The 26,398-nt window shown below is 50.1% G+C and overlaps 2 protein-coding genes across 7 annotated transcripts in view; one reads left to right on the top strand and one right to left on the bottom strand.

Annotated features, from left to right (window-relative positions):
• LOC134048292 (IST1 homolog) overlaps nt 1–26,398 on the bottom strand; it is a 27,885-nt gene extending 1,487 nt beyond the window's left edge. Inside the window, exons 1-8 of one of the 6 annotated variants that reach the window (XM_062499981.1) lie at nt 24,854–26,398; nt 4,286–4,385; nt 3,535–3,715; nt 3,222–3,309; nt 2,854–2,937; nt 2,392–2,502; nt 1,877–2,083; nt 709–801 (exon numbers count right to left, since the gene is read on the bottom strand). In XM_062499981.1, coding sequence (XP_062355965.1) covers nt 709–801; nt 1,877–2,083; nt 2,392–2,502; nt 2,854–2,937; nt 3,222–3,309; nt 3,535–3,715; nt 4,286–4,385; nt 24,854–26,323 — 2,334 coding nt within the window. In that variant the 5' untranslated portion in view covers nt 26,324–26,398. The other 5 variants (XM_062499985.1, XM_062499988.1, XM_062499987.1 and 2 more) reach the window with 5 other exon arrangements.
• On the top strand, nt 5,739–18,131 carry ZNF821 (zinc finger protein 821). The gene is given in 8 exon segments (XM_062499990.1): nt 5,739–6,211; nt 7,306–7,397; nt 13,912–14,022; nt 14,119–14,274; nt 14,690–14,832; nt 15,362–15,466; nt 16,330–16,496; nt 17,205–18,131. Coding segments are annotated over 7 exon segments (1,377 nt in total). The 5' UTR covers nt 5,739–6,211; nt 7,306–7,357; the 3' UTR covers nt 17,860–18,131.

Below are 26,398 nucleotides of genomic sequence, written 5' to 3'. Positions count from 1 at the left end.
AGCTGTGCTAATAAAACTTCTTATTCCCCACATGGTGCGTCCTTCAACACCCATTTCTACCCAGTTCACCTGGACTGCTGCACCTGTGAGAACATAAAAGTGTCAGCACACACAATGCTCAACTGTGCTCCTCCCTACTCGGGACAATGCAAAAACAAAAAGCATGTCACTAAAATCAGAGTGGGAGGCATGATGACAAACTGCAGCAACAAAACCACAGACAAGCATAGAAAGGGAAGTCTCCAGCTTCTGTTTTGTTGTCCTCAAAGACTGAGGAAAGTCTGTTAAAAGAAGAGTCTTTAAACACACAGCATATGGGTGAGCCAAAATTGTCATCCAGGCTGTTAATTGGAACAAAAGCCATAATTAAAGAGAATCAAGGTGATAAACCCTTCACACTGCAAAAACCAGAACTTGTGGATTTTACTTATTGTATGTTTACCACCACTTTAACAATACAGCAAAAGAAATCTCAGCTCTCCTTTGCAGCCAAAGCACAGAGCTGAATGAGGAACTTCTCTCCAGAAGTCATCCTTCTATCATGTGCACTCGGTGATTCACTACACCAGCAAGTAACACCAGCACCATCTCAAAAGCTCCAAAGGTTGGCAGCAGTATCCTTTACAAACATTTCCCTTCTCTGTAGCTACCACTGCACTCTGAGGATCTTTCTGCTGCCTACACCGGCCATTCATCTCAGGCACTTACGGACTCATATGTGGGCGGGTTTGCTGGAATTGGTGGTGGGTGGATGTTAGTGAAAGGCTGGTAGGTCCCCACTGGCAGGCCACTGAAGTTCTCCTGTACAGAGAGATCAGTCATTCACCAGACTACTCATCCCAGACACCACACGACTACAGCTGCCATGGGAGTCACAGGAAGAATAGTCTTAGACAAATGCAGGTAAGTATCCAAGTGGGCAAGAGTTTACACTTACAAGGAAGAGATTCTCAAGTATTAAGTCAGATGTAGTCACCTGGAGCAGACAGCCCTATCTAACTGGACTGTGGGTTATTCTAAAGAACCAGCACAGGTAAACATTGCAGCTTTCAAGGCATCAGAAGTACCAGGCCAATAAAGGAAATACTGGCATACCACTTCTGGCCCTAGGTGCAGTATTGCAGAAGAGGAAAGAAGTTTCTGGCTCACACAAGGCTTTGAATTGCCCTCATTTGTCACACAAGAGCACCTCAAGGACCCAGACCTGGCACAAGCCCTCAGCGTGTTTATGCCTGGGCCAACAGCCAGCTGATGATACTTGGTCCAAATTTTCCACAAAAAGTACTTCAGCAGTACTGGGACCGTACTAAGACTCCAAGCCATCCCACTATCCTGCTCTCCAGTCTACACAGGTATCCTGTAAATTACTTAATTCAGATAACAAAGTGCTTTTCAGCTCCTACCTTCCACCCTTACAACAAATCACCTGCAAGAGCCATTGGCTCAGTCTTCTCCCCCTGCAGGTCTGAAGGCAGGGCTCTTCTGCATTTTTCTGTGCTATTCCCATCCCACAATACTCACCTGATTTCCTTGACTGAATCCTGGCACACTACCAGCCTACCAACTTCAACTGCAGTTCCAACTCCTGGACAAAAGCCTGGCAGTCATAAGACTGCCTCAGGGGTTAAGTCTGTACTCCTCTGTTCCCTGAAGGCAAAGAGGACTGGCTGGAGAACAGGGCTAGGAGCCTCCACAGTCAAGAAGCAACATTAAGATTCAGCTGCATGGCCAACAGCCTCCATCCCATGCATTCTCACACCAAAAAGATGGCCTTCTGACACACTGAGCTATCAGGGACAGTCAGAGGGCACAGGGCTAAGCACCACAATGGGAGTCTTTCACAGAAAAAGGAAATACACAAAGCCCAGGAACTTACCGGTCCCTTTGGAGGTGGATAGGAGAAGGGTGGATTTGTTGTTGGCATGGGCATAGGCATCATCACGGGCATGGGTACTAACCCATCATGACCTATCATTGGGGCTGTAAATCCACCGCCTCCGCCCCCTCCATGGCCACCCTTCTTCACATCATCTGTGAACCCCACATCAATCAGATCTGCCTCTCCGCCTGCTGGGGCTTCAGCCTGGAAAGGGTGGGAGAATTCTGCTCACCAACACACCTCTCTTACGATCATAGCCTTCTGTACAGCATTAGATGCAGCATTTGTCAACGCACAAGATGATAATACACAAGAACAGAACAGAGAGCAGCTATACAGTGGTAGTAATGGGAAACAGAATGGGAACCAAGCTGTAGCATGTATAACTACTGCCACACACCATAGGGGTGCATGAAGGAACAAGGATCATGCTATGCTGGGGCTGTCTAGAAGACACCAAAGCATAAGGACCACCCAGTTCACAGAAGTGCCACATCCTGGGGCTCACTCACCATCACCACTGAGTCAGGCTCATAGGGCACATTGTAGTTTTTTGCAATCTCGATGAGGTATCTCTCCACCAGGATCTTAGGTGGTGCTTCCACGCTCAGCTTGTGCATCAGCTGGAACAATGCAGGGCAATGCAGAACCCAACAGCTCTGTACCAGTGCCATCCCAGCCAGGGCTAGCAGCTGCAGGGAGCAGCAGGCAGCCCTGGGGAGGCCTCTCCACCCAGAACAGCATGCTGCAGGCAGCCACAGGTCAGGGCTCTATTTGCTCTACCCTTCCCCATCCCCAACCAGCAGAGCAGGGCCTCATCACCATGCTCCAGTGCAGGTGGGCCCTGACTGCACAGCACCTGCTGTGCTCCAGAGTGACTGCAAGTACCAGCCACTAGCCACGGGCCCAAGGAGCAGCAAGTTTCAGCAGGTGTGGCTGCTCTGCCAGCTCCACCTGTTCTACCAGTTCATTACCCTGTCATTGACTGTCCCAATCTGGTTTGTCCGGCACAGCTTCCCATACTCCTTGCTGTACTTAGCACACAATTGATCAGCAACCTGCAGCAAGAGAGAAACTCTAGAACATGCACACCCCTGCTTTCCCCCACCTCAAACCACACATCCACTTACCCACCCCCCCCTCCCCCATTGCTCCCACTGAGCACCCCAGTGCAGCAGCTGCAGCCACCCAAGATGCTCCAAGGACATTTTGTTTCCATCAGTAGAGCCCATAAAGTCCTCTGTTTTAATGATACAAAGTCCCAGACAAGTGCTTCAATCAGCACCCGGCAGCATCACCCCCCACCCTGTACGTGCAGCATCCCTCAAGCAACCTTACTCACAATCTTCAACTCGGCCACTTCTGACTGGAGGCGTGGTGCAGCCCAAATCAGTGTCGATACTGCCTCTGCCAGGCCAGAGTCCAGCTCCCTACGACCAGAGAAGACAATTCTCTCTCCATCTCATACACCCAGCCTTTGCTGCCCTCAATCTGCTTAGCCTTTAAGCTCCCATCCTATACACTGGGCTCCACAGTCTTCCCTACATGGGAAGAAAAGGTCTGTGGAGGGACAAACACAGGTGCCCTTCTGTACCCTACATGTGCCCCCAGCAGTACCCCTTCCTGAGTCCAGGACCCTCTCAGCCCGAGCTTACTTCATGGACTGGATCAAGCCAAAGCGGGCGAGCAGCAGATCACAGTACAGCTCCAGGATTTCCATGGCCTCCACAAGGTAATCTTCGCGGATGATGTGCTCCACACGAATCCTGGCACGCTCATCTTTTCCAGCTGCCAGGTAATCTGCAATCTCCTTCCTTGCCTTCTGGGCCAACTCAGCTGCAGCACACATCCCAAGCCCAGTCATTGTGCTGGACTGGGCTGCTGCCTCCAGAGTGCCCACAGACCCCATCACACATAAAACCACCACCAGCTCCTCTCCCCTATCAAACCACTCAGCCATGGTTTGGCAGAGCCCTCATGTCCAGGTCTGAGCACACTTAACTCATGGGATAAAGGAAAGTGGACTACAGGCTGCTGGAAACACTCCTGAACCTACAACCTCCCTGCAGAGTCAGCCAGGAACACAGACCTTACCTGTGTCAGGGCAGAAAAATTGCCCATTGCACCCAGAGAGTTCTCCACTGTGCTGTTAGCACACACAGCCCACAGCTACCATCCCACAAACTGCACTCCAACCAGGAAGGTGGACAGACACCAGACTGTGGCCAGCCTGCTCTTCCAGATCTTTGTGCACCAGGACAGGCTGTAAGGCCTGGCTCCAGCAAGGAAGAGCAAAAAGCTACTCCATACTTGGCCCAGGAAAATACCCAGACTGGAGAAATACCTTATCAAGTCTCCTGAGCCCAAAAAGCATCCTGGGTCCCACCTGTCCCCTTAAATACTCACTCTTTTTTTTCTCCAGCAGTTTGAGGCGATTGATGACGAGGCGCAGGTTGACTCGCAAGCGCTCAGCCTTGAACCCAGAGCCCAACATGATTAACACTTTCTGTGGAGAAGAGGGATGGTCACTGGAACCAAGAATTGCCAGTCAGCACACCAGATGCTGTTTTACAGCAGGAAAGGCCAAGAAATCCCTCGAACAAACAAGCCCTGGTCTGCCAATCCTCAATCTAGTTATTTATAAGTGACCAAACCTTGAGCACTCGTTGTTACTTTTCCCACTTCGCAACCCTGCATCTAACCAAGACCAACAGGATTTGTCTTAGCAAATTCGAGGAAGCTTCCTGGGCGTTTTTTAAAAAAAAAACAGAAAAGTCAACTGAAGAGCCAAGCCCACCTCTTTACTATCAAAATACAGGTTACAAAACAGCTATATAATTAACTCGAGGACTGTAGAAACTAAGGTTGTAACAATCTCGTCACCAGAACGAAAAAGCTATAGTTCCACATTTCCTTCACTCTTCCCGCCTACTAAACACACGCTTACTCTCCCAGGAACCAGTTCAACGTATTAACCCTACAGGAAGTAAGTTCTAACAGTACTTAATTATAGCATTCCGTTTGCCAAGAACTGATCTTAAAAAAAAAAACAACAAAAAACCAAAAATCAACCAACCAAACAAAAAAACCAACCAACCAACCAACCAACCAAAAAAAAAAAAAACTTCCATACAGAAAGACCTCGGTTTGCATCTCACATCCCCGTCCCCCCCTGCCGGCGGCTGCACTGCCCAGCGCGGAGCGAGCCATGACCTGATCCACCTGGCAGGACAGCCACCAGCCACACCACCCCCTTGGCGAGACTCGCCGCGTCGGGCCCAGTGCCCAGGGACCGTTCGAACAGTGCGCAGGAGGCCCCGCATAAGCTCCACGGGCGCAGCTGCACCAGAACGCTGAGGGGAGAAATCCCTCTTCCTCCCCAACTAGGTACCACCGAGGAACATCCCACAGTACAAGCAGAGCAAATACCAGGAGCAGATACCAGGGGCGGGTCCCAGGACTGCGGGAGACCCTGGGGCAGGGCTCCCCGTCACCACCTCAGACGCTGAGCGCTTCTCACGGCCCCGCTCACCTCTCGCCGCTCCGCAGGTCTCTGTCGCCCAAAATGGCGCGCGGCGTCTGCAAACCTTCATCGCGTGCGGAGTGATCCTCATAGCCGGCACTCCTCGCACCCAGTACCGGCACTTCCCGCACCCAGTCCGGGGCACAGTCCAGCTGGCGCGGCGGGCGCTGTCCCGGCCCGCTTCCGCAAATGCGGTCCTGGCGAAACGGCGGCCGGGGAGGGTCTGGGGGAGCGGTGCAGAGGGACTACATGGCCTGGCGGAGGAATCCTGTGCGCGTTCAACTGGTACCACGCCTGATAGACGCCCGCCGGTGCCCGCCCCCGGCGCGGCGGTTCCGGCAGCGCGGCGTTCCGCCGGTTGCTGTGACCCGACCTAGGGATCCTCGGCTCTCTGAGGGCCACACGGTGCTGGAGTCGCCGCTAAGGAGAGTCGGACCTAAGTCCACCCCTGGACTGGGCCTGGTACCGCAGCTCCCGGGTAAGCGGGCCCAGCGAGTGTTCCGAGCGGGCCCACTGATCCCGCGGCAGCGCTCGGTGGCCCGCGAGGGGAGGTGGCCCCGAGCTCCCGGGGCGGTTCTTCCCTCAGCAGATGCGCGAGTTCATAACGCGCGCGGTGGGTCTAAGTTAATACGAAACCCGTGCATTTTGCCCTTGCAGGGTACGCGAGATTCTGGTAAGCCGGGACGGCACAAGAGCTCCTGGTAAGCTGCCGGCGGAGGCGGCCGGGGCAAGCGAGCCCCGTTGCAAGCACGGATGAGCTCCCTCGGGCGGTCGGGATTCACGCGTTGGGCTGGATCCATGGCAGACAGGTGAGATGCTTCAGGTGATGAAAAGCCGGCACCTGAGGTCCGCGGACGAGCCGGTGCCAGCGGTACCCCCGGTGCCCCTCCCCGTGCCGAGCCGTGGCCCTCATGCCCGCGCCCGTGCTCGCGTCGTGCATTCTGGCGGCGCCCTCCGCCATCTTGCCCGTCTGTCTGTCCGCTGCCCTTTGTCTGTCCGCGGCTCCCGGCGCCTGCGGCGGGACCGGGTAAGCCGGCCCGGGCTAGGGCTGCCACCCGTGAGGGGCGGAACGGGCCCTGTGGCCGGACCTCTGCTGCTAGGGCCGGTGTGTCTGTCAGGGCTGCCCGGTCGGGACTTCGGGGGCCCGGGCAGGGTTCCCGCCTCCGTGCTGAGGCTAGAGGAGCAGCGTCCCTTTGTCTGTATGTCTGGCCGCTTGCCGGCCCGGTCCTTCCTGCTGTCTCCCGTGTGCCGGGACTGCCGGCTGGATCCCGCTTTCCGGGGACGTTGCCGAGATCTTCGTGTCCATCTATCTGAGGAGGCTGATGGATCTCTGTGTCCATCTGGCAGTGCGAGGCTAACAGGATCCTTTTGTCCGTCTGTCGGAGAAAGCTGATGGGGTGTCTGTGTGTCTCTGTCAGCGAGAAGCTGATGAAATCCGTGTGTTTGTCCCTCTAAGGAGGCTGATGTGATCTCTGTGTCCATGTGTCTTGTGGGAAATAGGTACAGCTCCTCCTTTTGTCTGTCTGAGAGGACTGTTGGAAATGCCACATTCCTCTGTCAGTTCAACAAGGATGATTATTAGGCTACAGGAACAGGCAGGAGGGAGAAGGGTATTGGGACTGAGGTTGCAGTAATTTTTGAAGAGGACACTCATCTTTTGGGAGGGGCGGAAGTGTTTAAATCTTTGCCTGAGAACTGGATAGGACTGCCCATGCACAGTGCTTTGTGACATGCTTGTGGATTGTATTGGATGTGGCCTGGAGTCCAGCTTTGGTGATGCAGAACAAGCCCCACAGGCAGAAGGGTGGGGAACGACCCTGGGACAGCCAGCAGAGCTTGGACAGGGACTTTAGTGGTTTTAGAGGGTTTTAGTGAAGTGTGTGACAGACTCTTCTCTTCTCAGATGAGCCCTCTGCAGAGGGGAGGAACATTCTGTGCTCCCAGGTCAGGGAAACATGTCCCGTCGGAAACAGACCACTCCTAACAAAGTTCACTGTGAGTATGATGTTCTGCAGCATTGTGGGACTCTTGCTCTGGCTGGGTTGTAGAGTGAGGTGGGGAGGAGTGGAATGATGGGAGTGATGGGAATGGTGGCTACTCATGTTTTGTCTTAAGAGTGTATAAGGAGAGAAACTGAGCTCTGTGCGTCAGGGAGGCTGGCTGTGTCCTGACATAGCAGGACAGGGATAGGTTTGAACAAACAGCTGATGCTGTAAAGGTAGGTGTGTACCTGCAGGGCCTGTCTTTGCATTCATACTGCCAAAAGTACAAGTTAGAGTAATAGAAAATGTGGCTTGAGGCTCTGGCCTCTCTTGGGTAGCAAAGGAAGTTCTAGGTAAGGTGCTTAGAGCATGCTGTCTAAAAGCCAGCAAGTCCTGGGTTTTGATATTCATCCTACCACAGACTCAGTTGACTGGCCTTGGACATGTTACTTAAGCTCAGTGTACCTCAGTTTCTTACCAGATAATGAAATAAAGCCATTTGCTCTTTCCTGTCAAGGAATGGGTGGTGGCTAAGTAATTTACAGGACAAATAAATGGTGTCTGCCAGATCATTCTTGAGCTGAGGTGGTAAGATGGATCTCTGTTTCTCCATCATTGCTAGGAGCTTAGCATTTGTTTGACAGTGGAAGGGCTGAAGATGCTGTGCATCAGCACTTCTTTTGGGCAGGCTACAGCCAGGCACCAGTGGAGCTGGGAGACATAGATGGAGGTTTAGCTGCAGAGGGGAAACCACACATGTATTGCTTTTGTTAGGCAGCAGAGGGAATTTGAGGGACCTGAAACTATGCCCTTGTTCATATCCAGGTTTGTGGCTGGAAACATGCTTGGAATTTGGGCTGGAATTAGGAAAACAAGTTTTGATTTCTGTAGATCTGTGAGAGCAAGGCTGCTGAGAGGGCCTTGTGTTTTTTTGGCTGCAGTACCTGTCAGGAGTATGAGACAGAACTAGGTGCTGCAGCCCTAACACTGCCTCATTGCTGGTGCTGCTGGCTTGCACGTCTGCGTGTTTGTGTGCTGCCTCTGTGCACAGGTGCGCAATGGGATCTGTGCATGCTGCTCTCTGTGCACGGGGGAACACTGGGCTGGAGCTGACACCTTGCACACTCGCTGAGTGCACTGGGAAGAGCTGCCTCTGTCTGGGACTTGCAGCCCCACTGGCTGGGCAGCTTGGCAGAGCTGTCCTTGTTGGCCAGAGTGAGGCTCTCAAGGAGTGCAGCTTGTGGCACCTGCATTACCTTGTGCTCTCTGGTTCTTGCTTCTGGTTGCTGGGTTCCCCAGTGGGCAGAGTATAGGTGTAATTTGTCTGATAGTACATTAATGAGGTTGGAGTTGTCATTCTTAGAAAAATTTGCTATATTTTGTCCTGTGATGCCAGTAACATGCCTTGTGTCCACACACTTCTGCCTCTTAAGAGTGCCCAGATACTACTGCTGCCATTGAGCTCAGGTTTATGTCATGTATGCACTTAAGCTGTCTCCCCTGGGCCGGAGTCAGGATCTCTTGAGTATGGAAACCAAGAGCTACAGCAGCTCTAATGGTGCAGATAGAGTTTCCATGGTGTTCAGCTGAGTGCTTTTCTGCACTTCGCTGCATCACGGTTATGTTCTTCAGGAGCTTGTATTATCATATACAAAACTCGACAGATCACAAAATTCAGCTGTGCACTGTTTTCACAGTGTTTTTTTACCTGCAATACAATGATTGTATCTCCAGTCTTGGTTTCGGAGGAAGCTGTCTGACAAACACGCTACGAGGGGGCAGGAGGTTATAGCATCAGGTTTGCCATGGAGTGGAATTCTGGGACCTGTTCATCTCCTTTACATGCAGTATGTTGCTACAGAGCAACTATTCAGCAGGAGCCATCAAGAGCAGCAAGTAAGACTACAAGAAAATAAGGGGACCAAGATATACCAAAAACTTGTCAATGGTGATGTCTTCACCTTGGGATGGAAAATCTTGTCTGTCTTATGATGAACACCACGAAATCGTTGGGACTTCTCTGTCTACCTAGCCTGCTGTGTGTCTGGAGGGCCCAGAAATGCCGTGCAGTGCCCTGACGAGGATAATCGGAGAAAACATCGGCTCCAAGAACGGGGTGAGCCAGCAGAATGAGGAGTCAGGCTGAGACATAGCAGACACGTTACTGGGACTTCTTCACAGGGACTGCAGTGGTTGGGAGGAGAGGAATGAAAGGGACAGCAGGTATGCAGCTTTTTACGCAGTTGCCTGCAGCTGGGGTCTGATTTGGCAGGCTACTGGGCTGGGGAACTGCCTTTTGGATTTGCATAAATACAACTGTGCATATATGACTGGACAGATTTGATGGGAGGATGGTGCCTACTTCTTCCTTGCATGGCCACTCCATCTTCTTTTCCTTCTTGGACTGACTAGGGTGAGCGACGGCTGCCGATCTCTCCTTGGCTTGCTTGGTGTCTCCTCTTTCAGGACTACTTTCCAGGCTTGGCATGGCCCTCATTTCCCCTTGCTCTCACAACAACATGATTTGCTGTCCTCACTTGGGACAGAATCGCTTTGCTTGGCAAGCAGAGCAACCAGCTAGGAGACTGTATGGTTACAAATCAAAACAGTTTTAAATAGAAGCTGATATGTAAGGAAATTCAAAATAATACTAAAATGATAAAAACTGTAGTAAAATTTATCACAAAAATGTTTCTGTGCATGGTGATCAGTCCCACAGTTTTAACTGTGTTCACTTCCCCTGCAGCACATAAATGGCTCTCAAGTATATAATTTTATTTTGCCATGTCGTGCATGAAAAACACATCTGACAAAGTGCTAACAAACAGAGCAGTAATCATGGAATATGCTTGTTGAAAAATAAAATGCAGTTAGATTGTTTGTATAGTGGTACCTTAATTAATTCAATTTGGTCTTTATTTTCTCCCAGTGTATGCTGTATAAAAGTTTAAAAACTCTAAGCAATTCATCTGTTCTTTCATTCATCTGTTACTGTGTTGTCATCCCATCAGTCATGGACCACTTGCTGCCTTTGTGCTTGGTGAAATTTGTTGCAGGTATTAGCATGCACTTCTCTCTCCCTGCTGTCCACAAGCTGCTTTGTTTTTTATTGCTTGTGCTCTCTGCAACTGATGCTTATTTTAGAACTCTGGAGAAGAGCTTTTGCTAGTCAGATTAATTCCTGCTTCTGAGCTCTATTTATCATGATTCCAATATCCCACTAATCCTCTGTTTCCTTTCCTCTCTCTCTAACACACACGTTCTTTGCTCTTTGGTGTTCCTTCGTTTCTCCTGTCTATAATATTCCCATTTTGAGGGGAAAGTATCTTGCAAGAAATAGCACCCAGCGTTCACAACCGAGCAGAAATGTTACTTGCATCAAATCCCTTGGTTCTGAAGGGCTCCGTGGACTGACATTATTAACCCTTTCAATTGTGTTGTTTTTCATTTCAGTAACCACTACAGCAGTGTGGACAACCCAGAATAGCCATGGGGCAGGTGGAATAGATCCACAGTGGTGGAAAGACTTGCAAATTTCAGGTCCAGGAACACAGAGAAGACCTACATGAACAGGGACTTTAAATTGATGTACAAGGAGGGAATAAACTGACTCATCTCTGAGAGACTGTTCTGTTTAGGAAGGAAGGCAGGAGAATTATGTAGTCCATTTGGATTTTGTTTTGTGGATTTTGGGGTGGGAGTTGTTTGTTTCTGTGTTTATTTTCCAGAGCACCTGGCAGTTATCTTGCATTCATACAGTTCAAGAAGGGAAGGGCTCAGGGCTGATACCCCAGCAGACCCTAGCAGTCATGCCTGTCCATGATACACAGTGTACCACAGGGCTGTCCCCTACTTCCACTACTGCTCACTTGACATCCCACTCATTCACAGCAGTATGGAGAGGAGAATGGAATACAAAGCAGAGCCTCTTGTCCTACATCTCTAGCTGTTTGTAAACAACTACAGTGACTTGTTTTGGTGTTGTGGTCAGCCTGCAGCCCTTTTTGTATTTAATAAAGAAACTTCTGGAGAAGAGTCTGTGAATTCACTATTAAGCATAACATCCTTTACTTATGGCAAATGATCCTAAAGCTGTTGCCTGTCTTAACTCCTCTTCCAAATGAATGGTGGGAGATGGGGGTGTCTGTGAGCATGTGTGTGCAGAAATATCAAAAGTATAATCCTGGACCTATCAAATATAAAAGCTGTAAAGCTTCATCAAAGTAGGACTTAGTCCATAAGTAGATGAACAGGACATGCTTTCCTAAGTTCTTTTGTACACTGTTATTATAATACATAAGAAATTTTGTAGAAGTGGAAGACAGTATTTTTCCATGTTTGCCTTTCCCAGTCCTGTGATGTTTTTAGATACAGGCTGGGGAGGATGCACAGGACGTGGCCTGCTAACAGCACAGGTTTAGTTAACAGCTTGTGTTGCTGGCTGTGAGCTGGTTGCTCTCTGCACTGTGCTGAGTCAATGCTCACTGGGCTCTGGGGGTGTTGTGCAGAGGCTAAAGGCACACACAGCTGCTCTCAGTTACTGTGACTGATGCCAGTGTTCCTTGCATGAGGAGTTCCTTCTTCTGTCATCTCAGATAAAGATTCCCAGCTCTTAAATCCTGCAGAGCGTCTGCATGGTTTGTATAGCTGAGCAGGAACCTGCCCTGCCTTTGAACTCTAGGCTGCTGCTGCTCAGTGGGAGTGTAATCTGCCTGAAAGGGAAAAGGTGGAAGAAAGCAGACATGTAATTGCTTCCACAAGCAGCCTCAGTGGCATTTGGGAATTCTGTTTTGGAACTCTGTCAAAGGTAGTAGTACATTTCCCATCATAGTTTTACATCTATCCTGTGTTCTGCAGGTTTCCTCATTTCAGTGTGTTTTCTCTTTCTCTTGCAATCCTTTTCTGGTCTATGGACTTTTATCCTGGTGCTTTGTGGGTTTCTGCTTCTTGGAGAGGCACTGGAATTCTGTGGTGTCTGCTGCTTGTACAGTCTGTATCTCAGTCCCACCAATGTGAGGCTGTGGTCCAGATATAAAAACAGCACTCCAGGTCATGAAAACCATTCAGTGCTGGAATGGCTTCTAAAGAGGTGTCACAGCAGTCATGATGGTCCCTGCTGCTTTCAATGGCAAATAGACTTGGTGCTCCTTAGCACCTCTCTTCAGGCACATGGATTGTGTTCTCAAATTTTCTCTACAGCACCCTTTCTCATACTTCTGAAACAAAATTATAAAAGCCTTCAAATGCTTTTGGAAACCTACATGGGGACATTGGGAACTAAAACTCTTCTCCCACAGTCTCAGTGAAACTTCTGAAGGTCTTTGAAATCTTCCATGAATTATGGCTTTTTAAAGCCCTGCCAAAATTGCAAGGTGGGCCCCAAGTAAGGCAGTGTGAGTGGGAACATGGAGCAACACTGCCTGGAACAGTTCAGTATGTGGGAATGTACCTGTCCTTGTGAAAGGACTGGTGCTCTCTCTCAGGAGTTCAATTTCCTGGTTATGCTGGTGCCAGCTGTGGCCCTGTACTAAAAGGTAATGTCTTCTGAAAACTGTGTTTTGATTTTGTGTGAAAATCGTACTGTGTTTTCCTTGGCGCTTCCACATTTGTGCTTTGAGTGGTTCTTGAACACTTAGAAGTCAGTTGATAAATGCATCCCAAAAGCTACCCTGCTGGGAACTGCAACACCTTTCCCAAGCCTTCCAGCTCATCCACTGGAAAAGGTAAATAACAACTACACCTGGAGCAATGTCATTTGTTTGCTTTAATATGAAGATTAATGGTTGCCTTTTATTCCCTGGAACCAAAATGTCTTTGAGCAGGGGTGGCTGTAAGAAATTTCCATTCAGAGCACAAATAACTACTTTGTTAGTACTGTCTTTCAAGGTGTTTGCCATTGCCCATTGAGCTGATGTACCAGTTGCTGTTTTCAACAAAGCAGATTGTTTTGTCCTAAACATGAATCTCAGCTCTCTGGGTTCATACTATTAGGTTTCTGTTTTGAGCAAATGAAGTGCCAGTGGGATTTATTTTAGCGAGAGCCATTCCTGGGCAAGGCAAGGTTTTTTTCTATCCATTATATACCCAGGAGAACACCAGCTCCAACCATAGATACCTTCTGTAAAGGCAGCTTGTCCTCATCTCCCCTGGCACAGAAGAAGATGACAGCATGCCAAGGACAACCCTTAGTTTTCATATCACTGTGGAGGGCAGGTGGGGTACCAGGCACTTAGGGAGGTGCTGTTTTTGTGCAAAATGCCTGGCAAAATAGCCATGAATAAGACTTAATAATTTAGAAGAGCTATACAGTACTATCCCTGATCTGTCATAGTCTCCAGGGGCTTCCTCCCACCTTGAACTGTGCTGTAGGATATTGGTGGATAGTTTGGCAGCAGCAAGAGCCACCTGGCTATTTACAGCAGATGTAAGGAGTCACAGGTGTTTTGTGGCTGGAGTGGCATACACATAGTATGCAGAGGGCAGCCCAGTGCTGCACATTGCCACTAGTGAGACTATTCTACATCCAGGCACTGGACTCACAACAGCAGGTGCCACAGGCTGGTGTGGCAGGGTAGGCAAGCAGAGAAGTGACCTAAGTGCTTTCCAAGAGGTGACTCCAGAGGTTCTGCACAGTGCAGGTGAGCAGCCCCATGCCTGTTGTATTTTTGGCAAGCCTTGGTGTTGGAAGCAGTTGGAACAGCACCAGTCTGACTTTTTGTCTCTGTGGCTGCTAGGGGAGCAAGTCTTTGCAGGGCTGGAGGAGCAAGCCCGCCAAGCCATGATGAAAAACAACTTTCCTGGAACTCTTGGGGACCAAAGGCCACCAATTCGTCCATTGCAAGACCCTGACTCCAGCAGCAGTGAGTTCTGCCCCTTCCAGTAACACCAAGGTAGTAGACTGGGGAGACTTTGGGAAGGGGTGAGGCTGAGGGCTGCACAGTGTGTGTGGGTCCTCTGAGGACTGTCTTACCCAGCTCTTCCTCTGGGTTAGCCCTTTGCTTTAGTGCAGGACTTTGTCCTAAGGACCAGCACAGCACAGACTGGGCAATGCCATGGGACTCAGTCCCACTTCACCAGAGCAGGGTGGGAACAGCAGCAGACCTTCCACCTGAAGGTATGGCAATTGTCAAGCAAGGCAGTGCAAGAGGCTGTGCCTGGGGACTCAAGTGCCCTAGTCTGAGAGTAAATGGAACCCCTAGTTGAAGGGGGTCGGTGGAGGCCCCTTATAATGCTGGTCAGGACATTTAAGCCCTATGAGTGCCCTTGGGGTCCTGACACTTGCTATAACTGTTCTGCGTATTTCAGGTGGCAGCGATGATGAGGAAACCACTCAGGATGAAGTTTCTTCCCATACATCTGAGGAAGATGGCTCAATGGTGAAAGTGAAGAAGGAATTAGAAAATGCAGAACGACCTGTGGCCGGAACCCCATTGATGAGAGAAAATGAGGCAAGTGTGTACTGGCTTTGCACTCACCGTAGCCTCCAGGGAGAGAGAAGGGTACTGTCTAAACGCTTCCTCGCCCCATCATGTTTCTTTATCTTTCTTTCCCTCCCACCTCTCCCATACAATATCTCCTGGCAGGAGGAAGGGGTATGAAGAGCTTTTTGACTGCCTGGAACAGGAGACAGCAGGCACAAACTGGCCAAGATGTTTGCAGAGTGCATCCCCTTCCCTTGGTTCTGGTGCCATTCTCCAATTGGCTTCCCCTTGCCACAGAACAGGTCCTGCCTTCTAGAGTCACTGGCAAGAACCTGGCTGCAAGTGAGGCTGTGAGGCCTCTGCCTCCTCTCCGTGAGATGCAGGAGTTTTGCTCAGAGGCTACAGGAAGGAGGTTTCTTTCAGATGTCAAGCACCCAAAGCACCCCTGGCAGGACTGGGCACATGGTGTCTGCTGTGCACTGGGAGGAGCCGAGGAAGGGCGGTGTGCCTGCAGGGTGTGTGTGCCTTACACCAAAGTGGCTCTTCCTGCCTGTAGGTGCCTGAGAGTGTGAACGCTGAGCCCATGCTGGGGCTGTCACAATGCCCCCTCTGCCAGCTGGAGTGTGGAAGCAGAGATCAACTCATTGCACACGTGTACCAGGTAGGGATAGTTCCAAACTCTGGAGTGTCTCTGGCCTGAAGAGACCAAAATCCAGAAACAACTCAAAGAACAGGGTAATTTTGTTCTGGTATTTGCAACCACAGAACTGAGTTTCTAGCTAGGATGTGACTGAAGTTTACAGTTGTACACTGTGTCCAGGGGAAAGAGTTAGCAAGGCCCTGGTCTACAGATATGGAAAACATAGCTCAATGCCAAGGCAGTCTCTGCAAGTAATTCAGGTTAAAACCAGGCAGTTCCTTCAAACTAAATATGGAAGCAATTTTTACATCATTCAGTGAGATAAGAAACCTTCCTCCTGATCACTTATTTTATATTCCATTACAGTTTCTGTAATTTCCCATAAGAATAGCTGTTCTTCCTCAAAGTTATTCCAGTTTTGCAAGAAATCTGTGGTGAAATCTTAGGTTTTGTTGTCAGTGCTTTCTTCATAGCACATCAAAGTCTGTAGCAGAAGGAATGAAGCAGAACTGAATTGAACATTTACCTGTACAAGTTGTCTCCATCTAAGTGCTTCCTCACCAGCATCCTGCCTTGCTGTTAATTTAGTCACACTTTGTCCTGCACCAGCATCTCCTCAAATGCATTCCTGAAAACAAAGGTCAGGTCTTACAATCCAAGTGTTTTGGCCTTAATTTTTCTCCTGCACTGGAGTTGAGCTGTAAAGGGTTTCCTCCTTGTTTGACACACCAAGTTACTCGTCTGGAGCTTGGTCAAAGAGCTGGCAGAGGTTTAGTGGTAAAGGGTTCCCATTCCAAGAGGCTGAACAGAATGGTTTGAGCATGCCTTGGACTGGGCAGGGAGCTGGGCAATGTGTAACTACCACCTGAGTGGTTGTTTTGCAGCACACTGGAGCGGTGGTGAGTGCCAAGAGCTACCTGTGTCCTGTGTGTGGCAGAGCCCTCAGCTCCCCCGGATCCCTTGGGAGACATCTCCTGATCCATTCAGAGGACCAGCTGTCCAACTGTGCAGTTTGTGGAGCACGCTTCACCAGCCACGCCACCTTCAACAGGTCAGGGTCACCCTGGCCAGTGAGTGGGCTAGGGCAGCACATTAAAGATTAGGTGGGTTGCCTTGGATGACTCAGAAGTTGTGGCTCTGGACCCACGGAGGCCTGTAGGACAGTGCTAAACACCCCCACTGAGTGAGATTCTCTTGATCCCTTCCTGTCTGCAGCTCTGCATCCCCTGCCAAGATGTCTGCAGGCTGTGCTGGTAAAAGGGTCTTCCATAGCACTGTGCAGAGCTAGAGAAGTGCAGAAAGCACTATGGGCTCTAGTCACTGGAGGACAATCCACCCCTTCTCTTGCCCAGCAATCCATTGGAATAAGGATGCACTATCCAGATGTGTTCATCATGTCCAGAGCAGGACTACAGGCAGAGACCAGAATATTCTTTCTTTGTATCCTGCCTAGTGGGAGATTATCCACTGACCAGTGGAACGGGGCTAAAAGGAGAAATTCAGAGATAATGGGGCGGAGCAGCTTGCTGGTTTATTCCCACTCTTGCACTTTTCCAACCCAGATACTGCTCTGGGCTAATCCACTTCCTTACCCTGGATGGGATAGTGCTTTATTTTAGATACTCAGACATATCTGGGCAAATGATTTAGCAGAGGCCTCTGCCATGGGAGCATTGTTCACGGCAGCCCACGGGTACTCAGAGATGGGGACTCTTGCCCACAGCACCAAACCTCTGACTCCATTCCTCCTGCTTTGCAGTGAGAAGCTGCCAGAGATGCTCAGTGCAGATCGGCTGCTGGCACCCCAGAGCCAGGGCCCCTCCAGCGCCGAGGGGAAGGATGTTGCTTTTTGCGCCCCTGTGTATCCCGCGGGCATCCTCCTGGTGTGCAACAACTGCGCTGCGTACCGCAAGCTGCTCGAGGCACAGAGCCCCGGCATGCGCAAGTGGGCCCTGCGGCGCCAGAACGAGCCCCTGGAGGCGCGGCTGCAGCGCCTGGAACGGGAGCGCACAGCCAAGAAGAGCCGGCGGGACAATGAGACTCCTGAGGAGCGGGAGGTGAGGCGCATGCGGGACCGGGAAGCCAAGCGGCTGCAGCGCATGCAGGAGACAGACGAGCAGCGTGCACGGCGGCTGCAGAGGGACCGGGAGGCCATGCGCCTGAAACGCGCCAATGAGACCCCCGAGAAGCGACAGGCACGGCTCGTCCGCGAGCGTGAGGCCAAGAGGCTCAAGCGGCGCCTGGAGAAAATGGATATGATGCTCCGGGCACAGTTTGGCCAGGACCCCTCTGCCATGGCCGCTTTGGCAGCTGAGATGAACTTTTTTCCACTGCCAGTGAGCAGTGTGGAGCTGGAGAGCCAGCTGCTGGGCAAAATGACCTTCGAGGAGCAGAGCAACAATGCGTTGCACTAAACCACAGCCACGAACTGTGCTGCCTTTGCTGCTGCACCTGCCACATGTGCACTAGCAGGTTTTTGCGCTCAGGAGGCTGCTGAGGGTCCCTGCCTGACCCTCCCTACCAGGTGGTTCTGGTTTTCCTCTGAGCCCAGGAGGAGAACAGAGCTGAGCGATGCCTGCCAAAGCAGCTCTGGTGGGAGCAGATTCTGAGGATACAGTCTGCTCTGGGGGCCAAAGTCACAGCCTGTGACAGAATGAAAATAAATTAATGTATTAATTAACAGTAATTAATGTTCACATTTGTGCTCTGTCCTGTTTTTGGACCCTTGCCCTGCAAATGCATCTAGGTTGCTGCAGTTCTGCTGTAGGTGAAGCCCGCCTCAATAAAAAAGGATCTTGATTACTGCAGCATGTATTACAGAGCTGAAGACAGTCCACAAGTCCTTCAGGAGTAAATCCTTTGCAGTTTGTGCCCGTAAAAAGGAAACAAAGAAGGATGTCCTTCTGGAAATGCCTATGCACACCCTTTTTTAAACATCATTATTACATACTTAGTTGCAGTAGCAACCATGGAAAAACTAAGGAACCTGAGGTCCTGTTTTAAGATACCTCATAAAAACAGTGAAAGAAAGGCTGGCCAAGGTAAACAAATAGAAAACAAGTTTGCTGCTTTACTCACAAGTTAATTTTCACTTACACAGAATTTCAGGTTTGCAAGTGAAAGAGTTGATTGAATGGTAAATAATAGAGTAGGTCAGTTTCCAGGACTCCATGGGTTTGCTTTTTAGGCAAAATGTGATTGTAGCCTGTGCCTACAGGAAAAGGTTCCCCTTGCTAATAGAAATCACTGTTAAAACTATGCTACTATGGAGATTATATCTAGGCATCTTTAAACTGCAAAAGGCAAAGCAGCGGCACAGAAGGACTCATGGCAGGGCAAACAAGTGGTACACTCTCACTTATTTGGCTTCTGTAAGAATTAACACCTGAAAATGCATGGTGTAGCTTCACCGTCTTTAGACATCAGCCCACCAAAAGCCAGTGTGCCACACTTCTGTACTTTGTAGTCTGAAAACCCCTACTACCTCCACAGCACTTCCAGTTAAGGTTTAGAGCCATACAATGGTTCAAACACCTTGGCAAGTACTGATAGCTCTTCTTTTAAGTCAGAAATGGTGACCACAAGACTGCTACTTGAGATCAGAAGAGTGAAGTTAAAATGAGAAGCAAAACCTTTTAATCAGACTACTTAAAACCCTCATTTCCTCATTTTTCAGTTTGAAAAACGTTTGATTACAATCCCTTCAAGCCCTAGTTAAAATAGTTACCTTCAAAATGCATAATGTTGCATTTTTCTGGCAATAATGAACCACTCTCACAGCCAGCCCTGGGGATGCTGCTAGGAAACAGTACTGAACCTTTTCAGTGCAAGTTTTCTCTACCTGCCACTGCAACATCTAGTTTCTTCCCTGTATAGAAGCTGTCTTAGCATGATGTTCATTCATCATGTAGAACTGACACCCAGGAGCCATCCCTCCTTATCTCTCTTTGGGAAAAGGCACTGTAAAGGAGCAGTTCAATTCCAAGGTCCTTTATTCATATCCTCCTTTGTTCTCTGATCTCTCACTTTTATCCTTACTTCTGTTCGTCTTCATACTCAAACCCCCAGTTTGCTTCTGGCAGTATCTGCTTTTACTCTGCCTCATGTTTTGCTTGCCCAGCAGAGGTGTACCTTTGCAACATGCAGCTGCAACTTTCCCTGTAGCATCAATGATACCTTATCTTTATTCCAGGGGGTTCAGGAGAGACCACATAACACAAAAGTATCGGGAAATACACAATTATGGCTTATAATCCATCTGTCACCCTGTATCTTGCCCTTAACATGAGTTTCCAGATCACTGTGTAAATCCAGAGAAGCCACGTGCTAATGACCACGGATAGTGCAGACAAGCAAAAAGTCTCAAACACCAAAGGAAAAGCTATTGGTTTATATATAGATATATATATATGTATATAGATATATACTGTGTTTACAGAGTCAACAAGTTAAATGCAATATTCATAAAAGCATTAACAATAAAAATACAATCTGTTTGTAGGCAAGTACAGACTTAAAATGGTAAAACAGGAAAAAGGATCTCACCAAAGTACAAATATACAGTACAAATTGATTTATTTAAAACAGTTACAAAAAAGCACAACAAAATAGAGATTATCCTTAGAATTATTAATGCTTTGTTAAAGATCAGGTAGGAGGAAAGGGGCAGGGACAAAGTTGGAGGGGAGCACCTGACTAGTTCTAAGGCTTTAGATACACTGCATCAGTTACATGTTAATACAGCCATATACTGGGGGTTATAGTGAGGGGTCAGCACTTATCTACAAACATCTCTCTGCCTCAGGGCAGCCCAGCCAGCACTCCCGTGTCTCTCTCTCTGAGCAGACCCTCCCTGGCGCTAAGGTGCCATGAAAGCCAAAAACAACTCGAGTGTGCCAGGGGCGTGTTGGTAGGGGGGTGGCAGCAGCCTAGAAGGACCTTAGGGGCAATTCTGTCCTTGACAGACAGTGTGAAGGCCGTGGAAGGGCCTGGACCATCAGCATTTTAAACAGTATGTGGAACACCCTGGGCCAAACTGCACAGAATGTGTATTTGTAGCCGTCTTAGCAGCTTCTAACAAGTGTCAGGCTCTAGCACAGCTTGAAAGACAAGGAGCAATTGTGAGTGATGCTGGGGAAAGGCACATGTGCTGCTGCGGGCAGGAACTAGCATTTGGGCTACTCCAGTTGCTGTAGTTTCTTTTACAATATTTTCTGAATAACAAGGGTTGTTAGTTCTCTATGGGACAAAGTGACTTGAAGTGTAGGGACAGGGACACTTAATGTGAAAAGTGCAATATAAAAAGCTGCTCAGCCGCTGGAAGGGGAAGGCAGAGAGGTCTCTGCAGCTTCCTTCCCTTCCAGACAAGAGCTTCCTCTGCATAGTCTGGTAGTGACGAGCGCTCATTGCAGCAAGTGCACAGCCCAGAGACAGGCTTGGCTCTGCTGTGCAGCTAACCCAAGGCATGTTCCATGGGATGGGACAGATGGCTACTGACACCCATTATTGCATCCCATGGACTCCTGCTACTGAGCGTGAGCTGGGTAAGATGAGGGCCTCCTCCTCCTCCAGGCAGGACAGACCGCAGCTCTCCTACCCTTCACAACAACAGCAGGAATATGGTATATTTCTCTGAGAAGTCTGTCACATCTCTGCCAGCAGAAAAGCCCAGGTATCCATCCCATTCTGCAATGTCTTCCTGGCTTTATCTCCTCCTTCCCCTGTAAACCCAAGCAATAAAAGCCTCCTCCGTGGATTCATTCACAGCCTTCCTCCCTGCAGCAGAGCCTGTCTCACACTCCCTGTCCCAGGAGAGCCTCAGAGCTCAGCTCAACCACCACTGTGGTTTTAAGCCATACAGCCCTGCCCAGTAAGGACAGGTTCCCATGATACCAGTACTGCTGAGCTGGGCTGGAGAGTTGCCAGTGGCCCCCTCCTGCCCACCCGTTGAAGCAGACAGCCAGACACAGATTCTTCATCCTAGTCCCCTGTCATGAGCTGTGCTTCAAACCACTGCTTCCAGGGAAGAGCTGGCAGCTGAACACAACAGTGGGAATGGCAGGAGTCTGGGCAAAAGCACCAAGGTCCAGTTCACCCTGTTCCACAGAGCTCAGGACTGCACCCAACAGAGGTGCAGCAAGCCAAAGTCCAGGTCAGCAGCTGGGTAAACAACAGGGCAAGCACCTTCACAGCCCTTCACCTGCCTACAGTACAAAGCTATTGAAGCCACACAGCATCTTGCCTCCTTAGTCAGTACTGCCCATTCAGACCAATGCACAGTGCAGCTGAGATCGAGGAGTTACAGTAACACACGTGGTGTAAGGCAAGCTCTCCAAACCCTCACTCTAAGACAGACACCAATGTTCAGAGACACTCCAGGGACTCTTCACCTTCAGTTGCTCAGACATTGTCTCTCTGGTGTAACCAGCACTTCTACATTCACACACCATTATGTATGCAAGATCCCTTTCTCAAGTGCCTGTCCTGAATTCCTCTGCATGCATTGTGCATAAAACAGGCACGAGAACCTGGGCTCCTCTGCCTACTGCCTTTGGCCACAGACACCTCAGATATCCTGAGCATTAAGAATTAATTACCAACATTAATGGAGAGTTTTGTGTAGGAGTCCAGTCAGCAGGAGCCGTGACACCCCCAGGTGGGGAAGGGGCCCAGCAGGACACTTCACTGACAAATACGGCTGTGAAAACAGCATCTGTTTCCTCAGTTGCTGCACCTGAGGAGGCAGAATCTTCACACGACAACATCACTGTGACTTCACACATCCCAAATGCAGCTGATGGAACCAGAAGTGGTGTGTTATTTGGGAGCAGCTACACGTGATACAGGCAGCATCATTCTGGAGAACCCGTGAGGCACAAACACTGAGGGCATGATTAGCACATATCTCACCTAAGGCCTGTCCTGGTGCAGGCATTTTAAAGGCAACAGAAATGGTTAGCAATGTGCTACGAAAACAGTACTGAGGCTGGGATGGAAGGGACGTTCTGGAGACTAACTTGTAATACACAGGCAGAGCATATGTCCACTGCGCAGCCAGCAGAAGCCAACCAGTTACAGGACACACTCCTGGGGAGTACAGAACAGCCCTGAGACAGCACCACTGCAAGGAGAGGTGCTGAAACACACCATTCTGTGACTGACAGGAGTGGTGCCCCAAGAGTCAGGCACACTTGACAAATTTCAAGCAGATGAGAGCGGGGAGACAGGAACAGCATGCTGAACATCAGGACACTGCACACGAAGAATGGCCCCCTCCAAAGCGTGGTTCTAGCACAGAGATGGGCACCTGAACACAAGGAATACTCAACCCAGGTTAAGTCAGTAAAAACTGTTTTCTCACCAGAACAGTGACTATTCTTTATCCTAGATGAGCAATGGTGTCATAATAACACACCATCAGAGAGGGCAGAGTAGTGTAACTACATGAGCTTTCAGTAGAGTGTTATCACCACAATCAGGTATTCATACACAATTGTATTAAATCTCACCATGAAAAAGACTACTCTTGATTTTACCACATTGTTCTACAGAGGAACCCCAAAGTGAAGCATCAGAAAAACTAACACAAAATGACCCCAAAATGCCCTGTGACACTATGATATTTTTAGAGTCTGTACATTAATCATAGAATTGTATCAGCACAAACTTTGTACCTTGCCTGCATGTGCACAAACACTTGTCTCTTGTCTAGAGCTTATTCAGGAAACTGCCTGCAGGGAAGGATTAGCCATCTGGAACATTTTTCTGACTTAATTACAAAATAGCATCAGTCTTCTCACAGAAGGATGTTTTCACCCTTCCCTAGAGAATGCTGAATGTATTTTGCTCCAGATTTAAAAACAAAACAAAAACAAAACAAACAAACAAAAAACCAAACAAACAAAAAAAACCACACACACAAAAAAAACCAAGCCAATAAACTACCCAAAACCAAAATTCAAACAAACAAAAAAGTCCAACCCCATCCATCCCTAGGTTAAGCCCCTGTAAAAGCTATAAGCCCAGGAGGGGTTTTTTGAGTTACTAATACAGGATTTGGTAAGATTTGATTTGGTGGCAAAACAACTAAGTAGACTTTATAGCAGGAAACAAACGTCTCCCATCCCAACTTGTTTCCCATCTCAAGTGCTCAAGTTCCCTATTCATCTGCACCCAAGCTCATCCTTTTGGTCCTTCCTCTTGAATTTCTGTAATTCATTCAAATCTGTACATTCTTTGCAAGAAGAAAGAGCAGTTGGATTCAGTGGAAGAGACATTAATCAGAACCACCAGAGAAGCACCTCCATCCTGCCCTTGAGAGCTCCATCGGTGAATGGTCCTTTTAAAGTGCATGTGTGAAGTAAGGGGATACTGGGAGTAGAGCCTCCAAACTCCAGTGGGGACCCATCTCTCCCCATCATGAGAAAGGAGGAATAAAATCTTCAGCAATTTTATCTGCTACCTTAAGCCAAGTCTGCCCTCCTCATCTCCCTACCTGCCCCGAATGTTTGGCCCCTGCCCCGCAGGGAGTCAGTTATCCCAGAAGGTGGGAGAAGACCCCAGCCTCCAGCCTCTGGAATGCTCTCATCACACACTCATGAGCACATCCCTGCTCCCCACCCCAGCTAGCCTGTTGCTGCTCCCTGAGGCACTGGAGCCCTCCTGATTTGCCAAGAGGAACTGATCAGCCATAGAACTGGAATGGAGCCATTCCTGCAAGGCAGAGAGCAGCCTTTGCTGGTAAGCCTGTGACAGAGTCTGTGCAATTCCTCCACCTGATGGTGAGGCTCACCTGCTGTAGCTACCCTAGCTCACACCTCCAAGGGATCATTTCCCTGCATTTGAACGCCCTTCAATAGACAGCTTGACTTCCTGGGGAATGAAAGAGGGACGGAGCAGAGAGGCCCGAGGCTCCTCTGCCTGTACACTGTATCTTTGGAAGCCTGGGGCCAAAAGACTGCCAGCCTCAGGCTGAGAAGATTCTGCATGAGAGCTCTGGGCTGTGCTGGTTCTATCTGTGTGGCTCTTCCTTTCAGCAGCTCTGTCAGATGGCTCTCTGGGCCTCTGAGCTGTTAGTTCCAATCTCTCCCTAGCAGATACCAGCTGATCCGTGAGAGGGGAGTTGGCCTGAGAAGCAGAGTTGCCATTCATGCTCTGTAAACTGATTGATATGCAGACATCCCCCACTTGCAGCCTGTGACAGGGCAAAGCAAAGAGCTGAGCAGTCCTCCCAGGGCTGCAGGAGGACCAGCCCTGGCCATACACAAAGAAGGGATGCTCTGGGGGCACATCAATGCTCACTTTACTTTGTTGCTCCCCAACCACAAAATGCAGTGCAACAAGCCCAGGCCACTGGCTTTCCTGAATATCCACCACAGTGCTGGAGTCGATCTTCAGGCCTCCACTCACCTCTGCACTGCGAACAAAGTCTTGAGTCTGCAGGTCCTCCACCCGCTTCAGCTCTCCTGTCGCCAGCTGGATGATGGCTCCTTTCATGAAGTGAGAGGGCAGTTGTGAGGAGCTGGGTGGCTGCAACTGGGCCAGCTCCTTTTCAAGCACATTTCCTCGAGCCTGTGCATCTGGGCTCTCCCTCATCAGGGCTTCTGAAGTGGAAGACCTGACAGGCTCAGATCCAACGGGAACAAGTACTTGCTTGCCATTGGCTATCACCATTCCTTTGGCTAACTGTCTCTGTCTAATAGTCTCTTCAGGTGACACTCTGCACGGGCTCTGGGACTGGCTGTTCCCAGCTGCAGCCCTGTCTGTGGTGTCCCTCAGCATATCTCCCTGTCCATCAGGGATATTATGGCAAAGGTTCAAAGGGCTCAAGTCATCTTTCCTCTGTGCTGCCAGAACATGATAATCCTGAGATGCAAACACCCCCACCACCCTTTGAACCTCCAGATCAGCATCTGGGGTGCTCCTGTGAGTAGGCACAGAGATCTCTCTTCCCAGCATCTGGTAACCTGGAAGGAACTGTCCATCACCCATACATCCCGCTGCAGCCCCTGGGGGCAGACAGTCCTCAGCTGCACTGCTGGCAGAGTCCATAGCCTCACTGGGCCTCCTGGCCACACTTTGCTCCAGGGGCCTCTGCCCACCGTTGGCTGCAGCCACCTCTGAGCTCAGCTGACTGTCTTGCTGAGGAGACTCTGGGCTCCCACCTGCTACAGGTGCCTCATAGGCTGAGTACCCTGGTGGAAGGCGGGACATCTGATAATAAACAGGAATTCTCCCCGGTGCCATGTCCAGTGGTTGGGGCGCAGTGTGGTGTGGCATCTGCCCAGGAGAGGCTGCAGAGGCGGCTTTGTTGAAGCTGTGGGTGGGAGAGGTAGTCTGGGAAGGAGCAGCTTCTTCCGTGAACAGGGAGGCATATGGCACAAAGTGGGGGACATGGGAGGCAGTGAGGTTGGTGGAAGGAGACAGGAGAGGACTAGGCAGGAAGGCAGGAGGGACAGCATAGGGCACTGTGTAGTGGGAACCGATGAGCTGCAGGGAAGCAGAAGGGATCTGTGCATAGTGGATGGAGGGGAAGGGCACTGCCGGGTGCTGGATGATGGGCGAGGTCATGCTGAAGGCGGTGGGCAGGGGGCTCACGTTCACCACGGGGTGCAGGCCCGTGGGGGAGAAGGTGGCAGGTGGTGCTGCCACTTTGTAGAGCATCCCGTACTGGTCCACCGTCAGCCCCGCCGCTGCCTCGGGTGCCTCGCCAGGACCGTAGCGCGGTGCGGCGGGAGCCGGCCGAGCCGTGCGGGCCCACTCGGGGCCCTCGCCTTGTGCTCCCCCCGCCCGTCCCGCCTCGGTGCCAGTGTTGGCGGCGGCAAGTTCCCGCTTCTTTGGCGGGAGACACTCCTGGCTCCGCTCGTGGCCCGCTCTCATGGCGCCCCGCGGTGTCCCGGCAGCCCCGGCCACGACGCTCGTTCATGGGGGTACCCACTGGGGCTGCCACGCGCG

Source organism: Cinclus cinclus, chromosome 11, assembly GCF_963662255.1.
Source record: "Cinclus cinclus chromosome 11, bCinCin1.1, whole genome shotgun sequence".
Classification (NCBI taxonomy): domain Eukaryota; kingdom Metazoa; phylum Chordata; class Aves; order Passeriformes; family Cinclidae; genus Cinclus; species Cinclus cinclus.
Note: the sequence above shows the minus strand (reverse complement) of the source record. Positions and strands in the feature narration are given on the sequence as shown.